Source organism: Podarcis melisellensis, assembly GCF_964234715.1.
Source record: "Podarcis melisellensis genome assembly, chromosome: 4".
Classification (NCBI taxonomy): Eukaryota; Metazoa; Chordata; class Lepidosauria; order Squamata; family Lacertidae; genus Podarcis; species Podarcis melisellensis.
The window spans coordinates 76,698,200-76,717,015 of record NC_138531.1 but is presented as its reverse complement, the minus strand read 5'-3'; the positions used below and the strand labels follow the sequence as shown (position 1 = coordinate 76,717,015).

Below are 18,816 nucleotides of genomic sequence, written 5' to 3'. Positions count from 1 at the left end.
CGGTGCGGCAGCAGCGGGAGGCCCACTAGCTAAAGTGGTGTTTCAGGTTAAGAACAGTTTCAGGTTAAGTACAGACCTCCTGAACGAATTAAGTACTTAACCCGAGGTACCACTGTACTTTAAATACAGTAGTTTTTTTATGTAAAGAAGCTTCTTAAGCACATCCAAAATCCAATTTCTAGGCCCAGTTCAAAGTTCTGGGTTTAACCTATAAAGCCTCATGTGGCTCAGGACCACAATACCTCAAGGACCACCTCTCCCACATATGAAGTGACCCAGACACTGCACTCAGCTTCATGTACCGCCTCCCTGAGAGGTCCGGAGGGTGGCAACAGGAGAAAGGGAAGTTCTCCTGCACTGGCAGATGCTCAAATTCTAGCTGCCATTTGTTTAAGTACCATGTGATTGTAGCTTGGACACTAAACATTTTTAATCTCCGCACTTCATGGAAAAAAACTTTGCTTTTAGTGAAAAACTGGGGGTTCAATGTATGTGAAAGAGACTTCTGTTGGATGGAAGTGGTGGGATTTGTTGCAAGAAGCTCAACAGCATCTCAAAAGACCTTGTGAGCAGTTCCATATTGAACTACCGCATCATAAATCTATCAGACTAAATTGACTGAACCCAGTCAGAAAAGAACAGCCAGGAACATGGTGTGTGTCAGTCAAGAGCAAAATTAAATCTGCTTCTTTACAGATTTAGCTCAAGATGACTCTCATTGGAATGGATGAGAACAACAATGGTGGTTCTGTAAAACTGAATGTATAACAGAACTTACTGTGGAAGACTTTTGCTTATATCAGTGGTAGGCAACCTGGAGGCCACAAGCAGCCCACGGGGGTCATTTAACCGGCCCACGGGCCACCCCCAAACCAAGCCACCCGCTCGGCGAGTCCCCACGCGCTGCGCTAAACCGTCACAGCATGGTGTGGAGACTCGCTTCCGTGGTGCCGGAAATTACGTCTGCACATGCTGAGACACCGGATTTCATGTCTGCGCAGACGCCGGAAATTGCGGCTGCATGCGCTCTCTCTCTCTCTCTCACACACACACACGCAATCTGGCCCACAGAGCAATCTTCACTGTAGTGAACTGGCTCAGGCTTATATGTTTGTTTGCTTTAAAAATGTATATGCTACTTTTCACATAAAATATCAAAGTGGTTCACAATATACACAGATCAGTAAAATAAATAAATAATAAAAGCACCCAGATGAATAATCAGTGCATAGTACAGAAACTACAGTAGCCAGAACCAGGAAATTTATAATAACAGCAGTCAGGAAATACTAGAGAAAATAGGTAAGTCTTCAACTCTTTGTTTAAGTACCTCACATTGGTAATCTCCTGATTTCCATGGAGAACTCATTCCACATAGCAGGTGCCATGATAGAGAAGGCCAACCTCTGCATTCTGACCAACCATTCCTCAGTAGGCTGCAGTGCAGTCATCCGTAGTCCACAGTGACCTGGGTAGATTATGTGGAAATAACTGAGCTCATAGATAGTCTAATTCCAAGGGGCTCAGGAATTTATGAGGTTATCATTGCATGGTAATAGGAGATAAGCTATCTCTGTTCAGCAATGGTCATAGCAGCATAGGAGCTTAAGCTGCCAACTTCTGCTCCTCGCAACTGAGATACAGCTACAGAGATGGATCCAGGATCACCCCAAAACAATACACCTGCCCTATCAGAGGGAGTGCGGTTATATCTAGGTGAAAAAAATCATTTCTCACACCATTGCTTTTGAAACTCTAGTCGCACACAAGTGTCTAATTCATTGCCAACTTGCACATTTTTGGTGTCGTCCATGAGCTTGGTTGAGATATAACCTATTCACACATTTGAATCTCCAGCTGAAGCCCTGTTCTGGATTCTGTTGAATTGTAAATGATCATGCAGAAGTATCTTCTTAAATGTAGCAGCCAAGTTTTTTAAATTCCTTCCCGCTTAGGCTTTCAACTATTGTAAGAAAGGGTTTATTGTTCAGCAGACTTTCATGGAGTGGTTTGTTGAGTTCTGGGTCTTGGCCTAATCACTGAAGTGCACATTTGGTGACTGACTGACTAGTGGGAATACTAGTGTACGTACACAAAGCTGACTGAGTACACACAAAGCTGATTTTCACTAGGAATGAGGTAGGAACAGAAATTCCCCTTCTCCTTTAATTAATTGAGCGTTAAAAGTCACTGCAACCCTCATTCGTTGCAACTGTAGAAATTCATTGAACATTTACATAAATTAAATAATATTTTATTAGTATTCTTTATTAAATTTCTATACAGCCCTTCATCTGAGGATCACAGAGCAGTTTACAATTTTGCAATAGTTTAAACTCTTTAAGAAAAGCAATAGGCAAAAAAGAATTTACCCCCCCCCCCCCCAAAAAAAAATGATGCATTATTTCCATGACCTAAGTGCTGTGTGGCAGCAGCTGAGCTGTACACTGTTTTTAATGCTACATTAACTTTTCCATTAATGCTGCTGCTGTAAAATATTAAGCCCTTAAGCAATATAAATCTGCTGTCTGATTTTTGTTGCTTGATACATTTGCTATAGTTGCTTCTTAAAATCATCACTGTTGTGCTTTCTATGAGGAGGTGGCTTTCCTTTTTGTTGTGATGTTAGGTTGGCTGGTACCTGGAGCAAAGGAGTCTTATTAACATCTCCAGAATAAATTCCGTATCAGTTGATTAAGGATCATATAATCAAAGGAACCTGCCCCATAAGCACATACAGTGGCCACTGCTAAATTATTCTTATTTGGAAAGTCAAGTGTCTTCTCATGCTAATCTTACATTACAGTGCACATCATGGGCTCTGGAAATATGCAGCCACATGAAACCATTATCACTGAAACACATGACACATTTTCTTATATTTCCCAACGAAGGATGGCCAACAGCCTTTTATATAATAATTATCAACTACATTTTTTTACTTCACCCCTGGAGGCGCACTTCTCTTGGGACAGGTGGATGCCCACAACATTTTTATCCCACTTTTCAGACCATTATTGTCTTCCAAAGCGGTTAATACAAGAAGAGAGACAGGCCCTGCCAGCAAGCTTACAAATGAAAATTGCAATACACACAATTGAAGGAGATGTAGGGCAAAGGTAGAATGTTGAACTGCAAAGAATTGCCAGTTTGGGCCAGAGTGACCTTTTCTTGTTGATGTTCTTGCTTCAGTCACAGTTGGTGGCTCTTCTTCCTTTGGCCGATGGATGGGACCAAAGTGTCCTTTCTCCTTGTTTCTGCAGCCTTGGGAAACTGTCAGTTAGAGTTGAGCATCTTTTCTGTCAGGGAGTGGAGAAGAAACATCATGCTCTTTCTTTGACATCAGAACATAAGAAGAGCCTGCTGGCTAATAAACTATTTTCTTCCACTCTGTCATAGAATTGTAGAGTTAGAAGGTGAACCCAAGGGATATCTAGTCCAACCCCCTCAGATGCAGAAATCACAGCTTATTTATAGCTATTTATACCTTTATATCTATTGATTTGTGGAAATGTGATTTGTACATGAAAATTTGATTTCTATATGTGCTGTGTCTCTGTACATTTTATGCCATTTGGCCATGAGTTGAAGTTACGTAGCCATAGATGATGCTCTAGGGCAGCCTTTCTCAACCTGTGGGTCCCCAGATGTTGTTGAACTACAACTCCCATCACCCCTAGCTAGCAAGGCCAGAGCTCAGGGATGATGGGAGTTGTAGTGCAACAACATCTGGGGACCCACAGGTTGAGAACCGCTGCTTTAGGGTAACATTTCCCAGACATCCATAGTTCACATGGAACCAGACTAAAATATAAAAAAATGCATTTAAAACAGCAAGTCAGCAGCTGATTAGGTTAGCACATTTTGACATCTAGAGAAGCCTGGGTAAATAACTGAGTTTTAAGAGATATTTTACACACCCAACAGATGAAGTTGCCTGAACCTCCCAAGAGTTGGTGCTATAACAGAAAGGGCCAGTTTTGAGAGGCTTCCAATGGCAATTTGTTGGCTGCAGTCTCCTCTTATTATTCTAAAGGTTGATTTGGCCTATAGTAGTAGAGGTGGTCTGCTAGTTATACTGTACCCATATTGTTCAGCACATTATATGTCAATAATGAAACTGTGAGCTTGGCTCGGTAACCAATAGACAGCTAGTGCACATCCTTCAGCACCAGTGTAATATGTGTGTGTCTAGATGTATCCAGTGATTTTTTTCTTAAAAAAATTGTTTAGGGGTACAGTGCTACCTCAGGTTACATACGCTTCAGGTTACATACACTTCAGATTACAGACTCCGCTAACCCAGAAATAGTGCTTCAGGTTAAGAACAGTTTTGTTAAGAACAGATCTCCGGAACGAATTAAGTACTTAACTCGAGGTACCACTGTACTCTCATTTTGACTCAAGAAAATCACCCTTTTATAGTTCCAATCAGGAAAAATAAACACAGTAAATCGACAAAAGTACAAAGATTCACAAAATGTTTAGGGGTATGTGTACCCCTGCGTCCCCCCCAGAAAAGAGCATTAGATGTACCACTCAATATTCTAGCTGCAGCATTCTGTGCTAGCCATGGCTTCTGAACCAAGTGCACGGGCAGCCAAACACAGAGCATGGCACACTAATTTAACACTAATTTCTTGCTTTTTATAAGACACTAACAGGTATGGTGCAGAATCTGATCACAGCTGAGACAGTGACACCTAGGAATAGGAGTTAATCCTCCCTCCACCTGCACAATGGTCCCAGTGAAGATCACGCTTCTTACACTCCTAGAAAGAGGCAGCCAGTTTTAATTCCTCCAAGAGGGAAAAAAAACTGAATTTGGGGGTATAATTGGGATTGAGGCATAGGAATCACGGGGATCAACTGCCTTCCTATCTGCCTCGGCCATGATTATGATTGTGCACCTGCTATTTCTTTTATTTTATTTAAAGGCACACAAAATGCAATTGCCAGTTTATTTTATTGACCCTGAGATTCTGAAGAAAGACAGTGGTGAGCAGGGGTTCCTAATTGGTGGGATATGGTAGGCATGGCTATGAAAGCATAACAAGAGCTGAAAAGGCAGAAACCCCAGGATGCAGTGTTGTGGAAGAAGGGAGATGAATATTATTTTGCTGGGTGCATAAGACCTGGCTGTGTGTTTCTTCTTTGGAAAGAAATCGCTGTCTGTGTTGGGAAGTTGCTGTCTGCTTTTTGTCCTGAGCATGACTTCTTTTTCAGAGAGTGAACCATATCATTTTGAAGGATAGCCCATATATTGATACTATGTAGAAGAACACTTATAATGTATTTCTAATCAGAATGATTTAGAATTCTATAATCTGTTAAATACTAGCTGCCTTGCACCTGGTGTTGCTCGGGAATTTTTGAATTCAGTGGGTAAAACCACTGCAGTTTTGAAAGGTTCTGCCTGCCATCTTGATTCAGAATGGCATCCAGTTGTATACAACATAGACAAAAACCTGCTCCTTGATCTCAGGAACGGCCATGCAAATTTGATTACAGTATCTTAAGAGATTTCCAAATGCATAGCGGACAGGCAAACAAACAACTTTCCAAAATATAGCTAACTTCAGTACTAAGTTGCAAACTTCAGTGATGGGCATTGCAGTTGTGGTGCATTATATTGTTCATATTCTATCTTCTGTGTACAAATCTCCCAAGTTGGAGTGGTGGGAAACAATATGGATGTGGTTAGGGGGAATAGAGAGAAATATCGCCCTTTGCCTTATGATAGATCTCTTGCAACTGCAGTGTTTTGGAGATTCTCACTTGTTGGGAGCACTTTTCATCTTCATATTGACAGGGAAATGTGAATAGACAAAATGTTACATTTTTATGGTAGTTAATAAGAATTTAGTTTACATCTTCAGTCTTTTGGCACTATGCTAAAGCTGAGAAGCCTTTATTTTATAATGAAACAAGTCTATTAGATCTTTATGAATCCTGAGGAAAACATCAGTATCTGTATTCAAAATTTAAAGTGAACCAGATCTATCTGTTAAGAACTCTTTTGGCAGCGATTATTTTCACTGTCATCTAAACTGTATTTCACTAGACCTTTCAGTACCTTTTGTTGATGAAACAAAGTTTATGAAATAAATTTCAAGATTATTTTCAGTAAAGCTGATGATATATGTTCTTTTACTGAGGTTATATCAGAAAATCAATATTTGTAAAATTGAAACAGTATAGGTTTGTATTGATCTATGTGGCTAAATCAAAACTAAAGGCTTTGTAACAGCTTTCTTAGACAGCCAGCTACCTACTAGTGGCAAACTATCAATTTTAGCTTTCTACTGATAAATCAGCTTGAAAATTGGATGTCAAATTTTTTTCAGTGAAGTAGTGATTTTTTTATGCCCTTTAACCTTCCCTTATATATTAGATAGGTTTATAAGGCTAAGCTTACCTTCCATAGCCAGTTGTAAAAAGAAGAGGAGACATTTAGATGGTATAGTTTGTATTTTTTCAGAGTTCTTGAAACCTAATATTATTTCCTCCTTTGTGTTTTCTCATGAGCTTGGAGAATAAATATTTTGAGATTTTAAAAAAATCATCTGTGATATTTCAGATGGATCTGTCTTTGACTCTATTTCAAGCAATTGGGATCAATCTTAAGATTTCAGGAATCATTTGCTTCCTAAAGGGGGAGCCTTGATATTTTGCATTAAATGATTGATTTCTTGCTCTGGTGTTAAGATTTTTAACAACTGTTCTAACTGCCAATTACAACTGTGAAATAAGGTGTTAGTTTGTAAGATTGCATGCGTGTTTTTTCTCCTTTCCCATTTTTATAACAGAGCAGATGGCAAGCGTCGTCTTAGAATGTACCTCAGTATGTTATATGGTCTAAAGTAGGCTATAAACCCTTTGACTATAAGGAATACGGACTTCTTCTGAGTGTAATGGTATAGTCCTTGATGACATTTGACAGTACTATACCTTTATGCCTCTAGTCGAGACCATAAGTTAACTTAGGAAAGGGTATTGATTGCGAAGTTTTCTGCTGGATAATTACTTCTTGCTGGAGAAAAATGTGGTGTGTATTGATCTGGATGGAAGCATTTCAGTTGCAGTTTCCCTTGGTTAACAGTGAGTGTCATCTTTCAGCCATGATAAATGGTAACTTTGTGGCTCAGTATAATTACTTTGTGGTGAAATGAACCACTCAAACTCTTCTCCTAACCCCCTTTCCCCTTATCAAGGGGCTACCACAATCTTACGTTGCAGGCCATGATTTACTGAACTAATCATTTTCGTAATGGAACAAAGTCTTCTCCAGTACGTTTTGGAGTAAATATTATTATTATTTGAAGCAAATTGCTTTATTTTGAGTCTGTAACTGTGTTTCTCCCCTAGCTCTTGTCAGTTTATCTTGACCAGAAAAGGACCTTTCCCTTAAGGCCATCTTTTGACTTCAGTGATTGGATTCAGAGAACAATTTGAATGTGCAGTATTGTATCATGATTTCATCAGTGCAGAAATAATACTGTAACAGTCATTTTATTCAGTAGTCCCAGAGTCAATGAGGATAGGAGGGACTAAAATCTAAATAAATATAAAAATGTAAACCACAATGTCAATTTACAGCCACAGTATTTTGATGCAAACAATGCTATAATACATGTTGCATTTTGAAAACTAATGACTCTGGTTTCATGCCTTATATTTTACAGGACTACTTACTGTGTTACAACTACTACTGTCTCATTAAGCATACTGAAGAATAGGCTTATTATTGCCTTGGATTTGTTTCCAAAAGCCAATTTTAGTGTCTAATTCTAGGTCAATGACTCTGCTCACATACAAGTCCAGATTACATACCAGGGGCAGGATCTATTCTACTGCCAATTGGCCCCACAGTTAATTCTTCCTAATGTCTAACTTTAACTTAGCTTGAGGCTATATAGTTCTTTCCCAGTGATTAGCTGACTGAATAATTCAGTTCATTTATATTGTTGCTAAGATATTTATAGACTATACTGTGACCCTATGTCTTGCTGCTTATAGTCTGTCTAAATTTAGCAGATTTAGTCATTTTCATAAATCACCATTTTATGTAGGCCGTTGGTTGCCATTGGCAAATTCTCCATATTCTTGATGTTAGGCTGTTTGACACAGTGTTGTAAGGAGCCCATCAAGTTCATAGCTTGAATTTTAAAATGTAATTTCATGTACACATTAAACTATGTGGAATTTTGTGGTTTGGAGCAAGGAGGTTATGTTACATTTCAACTGTGCTGCCTCACACCAAAAAAATCAGTTTCACTCCTACATAAAACAACTAAACTAAACTAATTTCTGCTAGAGTTAACAAAGGTTTTGTGAGGACTGGTGGCAGTGGCATTTGTTCAATTGGTGGTGCAGTGTTGTTAGTTCTGCTACTCAGATGTCTACACCTAAGACATGGGAAGTGGATAGGCATCGGGATGGGACCAGCAGTGTGGCCACATTGTCCCTCTCTGTGGGTGGACTCATTTCACAAGTAATATTTGTTATTTTTGGTGCAACAAACATTATGGACGTTCTCAAAGCATTGCATACAATATGGATTGAAACAACCTAAGGAGAGTGTAGAAAATAAAGATTCTGCTCATGTGAATGAAATGCCTGCATAAAATGAAAGTTTATTTCTGAAGTGTGCCTCCTCTTCTTTTCACTGTTATTTTATCTATTAATATTTTATCTATTAGTTCCTGCCTTCCTTTAAAGCCCATATAAGGCAAAATTGCTTTTTCCTTCAGAAGGTATTGCGCTGTAGGTATTTGAAGTTACAATAAACTTGTGCTGATTTTAAACCATAAACCCATATAACTTCATTTCAATTTAATTGTTAAGTTATAGAACAAAACAAAATTAGTTGAAAGAAAACAAAATAGGAAGCGCATATTTAGAAGCAGCTGATCAATTTGTAAAGAGAACCACTTTATCTGTTCTCTTTTCCTTTACAAAATCCAATAAACTGCTATTATATTCCTTTTAAATGGTTCCATTACTAGGATTCTATAACAGACTAATCTCTTCATAATTATAATAAATGCCTATAATCAAAGCAGGAACCATTTAAAATAGGAAGAAAGACTGTTTTCCATCAAACACTTTGTTGTTCTCTGACCTTTGGAGCATTAAGCTACAATATAACACTACCTATAGATACAACATAGCTTTTTCAACTTAGCTTGCTCAGATAAAAATAAGTGGTTGAGATCAATGAAAATGTGGATTGACATATTAATAGTTTTTTTTTTTCCTTTTCAACCTTTCTACAAAGTAGGAAGAATTAAATGGATAATGACACTAGCATCTAACTGGGTATAAAATCTATGGAATTTAGATTGCAACCTTTGTAATTTAGTTAGAATGTAAAGATTCCTTTGAAAAGAAGAGAGATATTAGAAAACTCAATCAAAGTGAGCTGCACATACCACTGTTGCGCTTTATGAAAGTATTGTTTTCCTTAACACAAAAACTGGTATTGTATTCAGATGAACAAACAATCATTTCCAGAGATCATTTAAGTAACTGAAGGCTGATAAGATTACGGGAAATGACTATATGTGATCAGAATGGCTTTCATCTGCATTTTGTTAGACCAAGCATTGATTTCACTTTTCAGCTGTGAACAGCAAGAGGCCAGCTGTGGCCAAAGGAGCAAGCAAGCAGTGAACTAGGGTCACAACAGAGAAAATGCAACACTTTTAACGATTACAGCTTAGCAAAAAATCTTCATGTTACAACCGTTTGAAAATTATGTATCCACTGGATCCGCAGACTTGTCAAAAAGAGTGGTTTTAAGTTCTGAGGAATTAAACCTTTGAACTGTAGTTAAATAAGTAAACATAATTATAAGGCAAAAACAAACAAAGTGGGTCAAATACATCTTCAAGGCAGAAACAACTACATTTAACTTAGTATTCCCAGATGTGTTGAAGGGAAATTTACAAAAGTATTTTGAAAAACAAATTCCCATTTAAAAGCGTTTTAGATTCAGTGAAACTAACCTTTCTTCAAACCCTTCACAGATGTCCTAAAATGTTCTAAAACTACTGTCAGGTATATTTTTAAATAGCTAGTGTTACTTAACAAACAGCCATTACTCAAAGAGCATATTAACGTACTTCCAGTCCATTGTGACTGGCGTAATACAAAGTGTCTACTGAAATACTGATAGTACACTAAGTGTAGTTTTAAATGGACACAAATAACAACCTAGTGTATAAAGTACCAATAAGCTGTAATTTCTGGCAGCATATTTATTATTATTTGTATTTCCACATATGAGTGTTTTAACATTTATTTTAATTTAAAACACCGTCCCTTTTTCTCCTATGCTTTCTGATAGCTTAAAATCTAATTCCTATGCTTTGTGATAAGCTTAAAATGATCAAAGACACTTAAAATGCAATGAATGGAACAATAGCCATACAAATATTAAGTCACAATCTCTACCTGTAAATTTGAATTTGACAAGAGGCAGGAAAGGAAAGTGTTCATACAGGAGGAGTTGCTTTACCAGATGCTTACATCCCAGAGTATCAAAAACAGCACCTTGAAATGGGCCTGGAAATCCCAAACCAGCCAGTGAAATTGTCTCATTTAGTACAGGTTGATTGTGTTCCTGCCTTCCGGACCTAATAAGACGGCAAGCTGTAGCATTCAGGTCCACTGCCTGCCGTTTCCATATCATCTTCAAGGGTAACCAGACACAAGCACATAACAGCAGTTGATTGGCCATCCACTGTCCTGTGGGAAGGATCCCAAGAGAAGCAAGCAGCACTTCAGAGTCTGCACTGGATAGACCAGGCATAGGCAAACTCAGCCCTCCAGATGTTTTGGGACTACAACTCCATCAACCCATCTAACAGGACCAGTGGTTAGGGATGATGGGAGTTGTAGTCCCAAAACATCTGCAGGGCCAAGTTTGCCTATGCCTGGGCTAGACAATCCCTGCAGGGCTCTTCTACCATCAGCTGCCCTGATTACTTTTATATGTTGATATTGTTTCTTTGCTGTTGTTTTGAAATGTATTTCTTTTGAAGGACCTCTGAAGGACCTGTATCCTAAAAGTCAGGATCTCTTGTAAGAATTGTAAGAAAGAAAATCACTTAATTTGCATCATTAAATTTAGTCAAGTGAAAAGTGCTAAGAAAAAACAATGTATTGTTTCCCCATAGTAGTGAGCCTTTTTATCTGGAAGTGTGTGTGTGTGTGTATGTGCACGCACATGTACACACAAACGTATCAATTGAAATAAATTCAAAATTTCCTTTTGCTGCCTTCCACCTTTTTGCAGGGTGGGGTGGGGGGAATGTTGCTGCCATAACAGTTCAGTCCTCAGATCCTGGATTTATTCATTTTAGTATAAGCAGCTCTCATTTCTAGTCTGGGGGAAAGGGTCAAAAAAGGAACAAGAAGTTGGGCAGGCTGTGTGAATCTAGCAATTAAGTCTATGAAGCCAGTTGGACCATTAAAGGTTGAAAGGGTCAGTATAATCCTAAGACATTTGCATTGTATAGCATAGCAGTTGAATGGTAGAGAAGAAGGAAGGGCTCCTCTGTGCACCTCAAACAGCACTACAAGCTTCTAGCTTAAGGCTGTGCTCTTCAGTTAGGGGCCAGGGATAAATTGCAACATTTTATTGTGAGACTCTACTTGTATTTTTCTCTTGTTAAACTTCTTTTTGATATCTTAATCAGTTGGCTTAGAAGCCAGCAGTTCATCCTGGCCATTAGTAAGAAATATCCTGTATCAAATCTGGACAAATTGTCTTAGCAAGTGGTGAAGCTCAATGTGGAACAAATATCTATTCTTAAATTTTAAAAAAACCCCAAATAACGTTGTGGAGGTTTACAAATACAATGGATCTTGAGCTCAATGTAGGTGAAAGCTTCCCTTTAAAAAATCTATTGGGTGGCAATTATAAATTGGCTGTGTCACATTGGGTTGTTTTGTACAAACTAAATTATAGAGAATCTCTTTATTATAGGACAGTGCAGCAAAACACAGCAATGGATTTTGTACTGTGTGCAGTAGCTTAATCAATTCCATTGCTCTCTATGCGAAAGAATGAGCTCTCTCTATCTCTACCGATGACAGAGGGAAATGGATAGAAAAATCAAAGGTTCAAAGTTTCTTGATTCAGAATGCAGCCATTTGACCCTTCATATAAATAATGAGCATTAAAAGTTGCATACTTAGTGGCAAATATTTTCATATAAGTACAATGTACCTTAAATAGCACACTGAGTTTAAGGAAGTTGATCAACAAGTTGAATTGCTAGGTTGAAAACCAATACATGAAAAGTTAAGTGGTGTATGTAATAATGAGTCAAATTGTATACCCTAATCTTAATTTTATGTAGAGAGATTGTATTTGCTTTTTGAATTGGCCTATATGGTCAATATATGCATGCTGCTAATACACTTCTTACGATTTTGGTGTCATATTTTTTACACTTTACAACTTTAGTCTGTTGTCCAGTAACGTGCAAAAGTTACCCACCCATATTTTGACTTTGTAATTTTAAAGAAGTTCCATTTGCAGCATAATTAGCTTTTAAGTGTATCATCTATTTAGAAAAAATAATGGACAAATAGTTGCATCCAATGTTGTCACATATCTGACAGAAGATTATTTAATCCACCCATTCAGTTTTCCCCACACCACTTTCTACTCTGCTCCAAAGGGTACCTCCACTTTCTGGAGTAAATGGGGAAGAGGACACAGGGAATTGGCAAAGATCACATCTTGCCTTCTGTTGGCAGAATCCTTTACTGGGTCAAAGTGCCCTCCATCAGTGAAGGAGCACAGTTGGATACAACCCAAATGCGTTTTAACATTTTGAAACTCTTAAAGAAAACATTTGTTTCCTTCCACTGCCATCTCTTTTGCTATCTCCACTGGAGTATGTGAAGCTGATAAATTTAATAGTGAGGGCTGTAGAATTACAATTCTAAAGAGGATTCTTCTTGTGATGTTTCTGGAGATGGAAAAATGTGTAAAGTTTCAGTGGAATTGTATATAGGTACAGGCCATCAAAACCTACATCCATCTCCAGTACTTAGAAAAGGCTGTCCTCAACCAACCAAAAGATCTTTAACACCATGAATTCCCTGTACATCTGTTAGTAATATTCTTCTTTCCAATATGTCCCACCCATAATTTAAGAGAAGATTTATCTGTGTTCAGGTCTCTTTTTGGTGGCAAAGTTCAGTGTTCATCTTTTGAACAGTGGCAGTTTGAGCAGTCCTGCCTCTTTAAATTTCCATAATGTTTACACTCCAGGTAACTTTAACAGCTTTCAGTAGTTACTTTACTTTTGAAGATAAATTGTTAAAAAAGATTACCTCACAAAGGCATTTGCTATTTTTACCAATACTTTAGTTGTTGAAAAGTAAATACTTTTCTGTCTCACTAGGAGTGTGTATTTAACTTAATGAATGCTAATTTCACCAGAATATTTTAATGTTTTATAATTCATTAACTTCTGTGTTTTAGAAAAAACTTAAATTCCCATAACCCCCCATCTCTCCTCCCCCGTATCATTAGTCTGTGGCTTTTTCTCATCACTTTTCCTCACAGTGTGTTATAAAGCAGCAGTATTTTTAAAAAATTAAACCAGCTAACCTAAACAAACAGTTCATCTTAGAGTATATTTTACCCCGTATGCTTTTGTATGTGTGTGAGAGACTAATCCTTAGTTATTTCTTGAAAGTGTGCCTTTATTTAGTCAGAACAATATAACAGAAGCGCACACATGTGTTATGGAATATGGATTTGTGTGAAAAGTGATTGAAATAGCTGGAATACGTTCAAACAGAATAGGAGAAAATTGATGGCTTCCTGATCCAAGTTCTACTGAAACTAATTAACCTCTGTGTTTTGTTGACTTCAGTGTGATTTTGATAGTTTCTTGAAAGTGCTGTGCCTTAATCCATGTGATCATACTTACAAGTGTTAACTGAAGTAAAGGTTGATCAATCATCCATCATGATATCAGATTTTTACCAAAGGTATATGGATATTAATTTTAGTTGTAATAACATCAGAGAAGAAATATGTTTTAAAGTACAGCTGTTTTTCATTCTGTTCTTTAAACTGTAGAGGTAAACTACATTAGAACTAATATAAAGGTCTTCTCCTCCAACAACTACAGTGAATAGCTAGCCAAATGTGGTCTAACAATAGATTTTTGCAAATAAGCAATGGTGCTTGGATACACATAAGTACCACACTTTGGAGTGATTATATGCTGTGATCCTATACATGTATAACTGGATGTCATTCCCATTGGGCTCAATATACCTGTGCAGAGGATTGCAATTCGTGTATCATACTAATATAAAGGACTTCAGAAGGATCTGATCAAGTGACAGAATACGTAGCTGGTTATCTTTTCTGACAAGTATTACAAAATACGATATAACATTTCAACCATTTTGGATGTAGACACTTGGGCAACAGGCGACTGTAAGCACAAAAATGATAGAAAATGTCCATGTAAACAATATATCTATAGGATTAGTATGCTCCCAGCTATATAGTGATATAGGCCGCTAAATGGACTTTTCTACTTGCTGTGCAACAGTAAAGAAAAAGCAAACAGTGTTGGGCAAAGTGTTTGAAGAGTGGACTTCACTGGTATTCTTTCACCAGTACTGTTTGGGTCATGTTCTACACAAGCTGAAATTTCTAAGTGGGGGCAAAACATTATTACAGACCCATAGAATCTGCACCCTGAGATTATCCAGCTACTGTCGCATATAAAATAACTGTCCTCATATGTAATGATTGTTGTGAATGAAGAAAATAAATATAAAAGGAAGGCATCAAATTTAAAGATTTTCAATATACGTACCGGTAATTAACCCGTTGAGTCTATCTCAGCATATCATTGAAATAAAGAGAATGGTAAGAGTTAAAGTTTTGTATCAATGAGATTTGCCTTGATAAGACTGGATATTTTTAATGAAAAAATATTAAACCCTCATGCTTCAGTGCATAAGACAACTGCTAACTGATGGAGGTTAAGTGCAGCCTATCTCTGGCGTGACATTTATTCCATAAATGTCAACTACAAAGTTTCTTGCACCTTCCTTGAAAACATCTGTGTTTTGCCTGTTTTCAGACTGACTTAGTTGAACCAGTTGTCCAGTTAAATGTCTTACTTGCTTTCGGGTATAGTTCCTTTGTGAGATACCAGTTCTATATATCTATCTAAATACGTTTTTATCGGCAACAGATTTAGCTTTTTCCAATGTAAGTTTCTAAAAAATGAGATGCCATAATTCATTTTCTCAAGGCAAATGATCGGAATAGGCGTTTTCTTAGTGGGACTTCCCATTTTCCCACTTGCATGTCAACACCAGTAAAGTTTCTGCCAACAACAGGTTTCTTGATCTGATTGCTTACAGGTAACTATATACACTAATGTAATAAGCAATGAAGGACCAAGGCATGTTTCAAATTACTAATTTGGTTCTCTTTAAAAGGAAACTATTAGGCTTGTTAGATCTTTGTTTCAGGTTTAAAAAAAACATACAGAATTGTGAAAAGATTTTGACTTGCTCTTTGCATTTCATTAACAGTTTCTTAGTGTCTTTCATATTGAAGGGTAAAGGTAAAGGTAAAGGTACCCCTGCCCGTATGGCAGACTCTAGGGTTGCCAGACTCTAGGGTTGTGCACTCATCTCACTCTATAGGCCGGGAGCCAGCGCTGTCCGCAGACACTTCCGGGTCACGTGGCCAGCGTGACGAAGCTGCATCTGGTGAGCCAGCGCAGCACACGGAACGCCGTTTACCTTCCCACTATAAAGCGGTACCTATTTATCTACTTGCACTTAGGGGTGCTTTCGAACTGCTAGGTTGGCAGGCGCTGGGACCGAACGACGGGAGCGCACCCCGCCACGGGGATTCGAACCGCCGACCATGCGATCGGCAAGTCCTAGGCACTGAGGTTTTACCCACAGCGCCATCCGCGTCCCTTATATTGAAGTGACCTTCTTGCAAATAGATACTGTAGCTTTCAATGGTTAACTCTTTACTTGCACCGGCCAATGGCAGTAATATTTTCATCCCTACTGGGGATCAAATTATATTGGTTATCACTTTTAAAAAATGCAGTTCCCAAAGTGTGCATACCAGTGCACGAAAGAAGGTGAACACAGCCCTGCAGAGGAAGGATGGAAAGGTTTTGGAATTTATTGCATATGTATAAAGTTAAAAATTTAGTAAGAGTTGTGTCTCCGGTATCCTCTGTGTTAATAACAAAGCTGTTAAGCTGGATCTGGATCTTGTCTATACAGGCAACCCCCAATTTGCATGGGGGTTGTGTTCCAGGTCACCACCCACAACAACAGAGCGCACATAAGCCCACTCTACCCTGTTACTCCCCCTCCCCTGTTGTGTCCCCTTTTCTGGCCACTTCAAGGTCACCGCAATGTGCTTGTGCATGGTTGCACGTCAGTTGGACACATGTAAGACTTTTGCTGCCTGTATAGGGGGCCCACAGGAATAGCCATAGGAATAATTTGCTGTCTTCCATTGTACATATCACATTTAATATGGACTTATGTCCCCACTTCTAGTTGCCTGTGCAATCTGTCCAGTAGGAAAAATAGATGTTGATAGATCAGGTGATCCCAACCTACCCATAGCCCACAGTGGCGTTCATGGGTGCCAGTTCACTTTCAAGTTTATATATGTGGGGAGAGCAAGGTGTGTGAGAATGTGAGGCTGGCTTCTATGCCCACTGAGTGTATAACCTACTTGTAGGGTATCTGTCTGTCTGTCTGTCTGTCTGTCTCACTCTCTCTCAAATCTATGGGCACAGGAGGGGTTAAGCACCCATCCACTCTCATGCTAACGATCCCTTGCAACTGCCTCCCCACCCCACATTCCCACTTTCCCAACATTTTTTTTGGTCATTATAAAGTCTAATTCTGAGAGAAGCAGGTGTGATTTAAAGATGGATAACTACTGAAACTTATTCTGCATGAACCATCATGGTGGCTCTCCAGTCTTCCTGCCCCTCTCTTTTACATTGTATTTATTTTGTGTAAAGACTTGCATTTGTGAAGGCATAAAACAGCCAAGATAAAGGTGCATTCTAGTGCCATTCATACCCTACTATATCAGTAAATATATAATGTACAATACTAGTTTTGTTTCCACCCCCCTGGTTTGCTGATGTAATAAGACAGAGGTTTAAGCACTGTCTTGTTCTGATCACCCATCATATTGACATGGACCCTGTAGATAAAATAATAACAGTTAGCATTTTGTCAGTGCCATATTGCAAATTTTGAGATTCTTGACTGTTTCCTTATTTAGTAACTAAATTTAATACAAATGAATGCATGTATTTGCACGTTTGGTAGGATATGGGTTAACAATGGTTTCTGAATCATTCTGTGAAACTTTAATATTGGTTCTGAATGCAAAACAGGCAGTGTAAAATGATGATGGCTATGGTTGTTAATGACTTGTTTTAGCTGGGAGCTATAAAATCATCCAAGGACTCTGTTGGTGTTGGAATAATAATTTACCTAGACAATTACCACATGGTGGAATTTTTTGCAGCTCTAATTCAGAGTTATTAATAATGAATAAAATTGCAATTTTCTCAGGTTGCTGGGGGCAATGGGGAATTATTTCAATGAATATTTCAGCACATTATTTTAATCATAGTTCCACAAAAATTCAAGTGGGCAATATTTTATACTTTTAAGTTTAGTCTGCTAAGAGACCATAATCATTAAATTGCAAAATATTTGCTCTTAGGTCCAATCTATGATTTACAATCTTTTTTTTAAAGAAACACTGTAGAAGAAAGCAAGCTGTGTCATTAATACTTGTAATTTGATGCTGCATTTGTTAATGGGCTTGCTCTGATTAATGTTTTTTTGCAGTAAGCAGAGCGGTTTGAGAAAGTTGAATCCTTAAATGCTTCAATGAAAGTAACGAAGTACTCAAATACTGCACTTTAATAATATATGTTGTAACATTTTCCTTGTATTGCCTGAAAAAGTAAGGAAATGTTTTATTGAGCTGCTGCTCCTTCTCTGTATCCCAGTGTAGTAGACACTAATCTTTTATTATTGTTGTTATTATTTTCTTAGCCAACTGCATGATTTCTGGCGCTTAGATTATTGGGAAGATGATCTGCGTCGACGGAGGCGGTTTGTTCGCAACGCCTTTGGCTCCACCCATTCTGATGCATTGCTCAAAGCTGCTGTGGAATATGGTCAGTACTCATTGTAACATACCCACTCTCTTAAAAAGCTTTATTTTTATTTGTAAGATGTTTCTGAGAACCATCCACTTTACTCCCTTTTTCCTTTTAGTACCTTTTTGGCCTTGCATGAAAGATGCACATAGCTACAAGCTTTGTCGGGTACTCAGTGTTTAGAGCTCCTACTTTCCAAGGCCCTTCTTATCCCTCTGATGGAGCTGACATGTTATTCAAATAGGAACATGGCTGTAAACATGACCCCTATTGTGTTCAGGTAAAGGAGAGGTTCTGGGTGCAGTGATTTTACTCAGTTATGGTTAAGGTTGCTAGCACTTTACTGGATACAGCAATCTGAGGTTACTATAAAGAGGAGTGTCCTGTTGGACAGGAGTAGTAAGGGAAAATATATGAGAAAGTGGAACAACATCACATTGTAGAGTGGGAAAGGGGGGGGGGATTGTCAACAGTATGTTCCAATGCAGCATATTTATTAGCATGTCTCATTGGTGAAGGAGTTGCTCGGAGCTACAGCAGTGTCACAGGCTAGTAGTGGGCAGCAGATATGAAGATGCAA

At 38.2% G+C, this 18,816-nt stretch overlaps 1 protein-coding gene across 3 annotated transcripts in view; it reads left to right on the top strand.

Moving 5' to 3' along the window:
• The window catches only part of NBEA (neurobeachin), a 341,694-nt gene that overhangs the window by 150,210 nt on the left and 172,668 nt on the right, over positions 1-18,816 (top strand). For all 3 annotated transcript variants that reach the window (XM_081909292.1, XM_081909293.1, XM_081909291.1), the window contains one exon: positions 18,130-18,254. In XM_081909292.1, the coding sequence (XP_081765418.1) occupies positions 18,130-18,254 (125 nt within the window). The remainder of the gene's footprint in view (positions 1-18,129; positions 18,255-18,816) is intronic.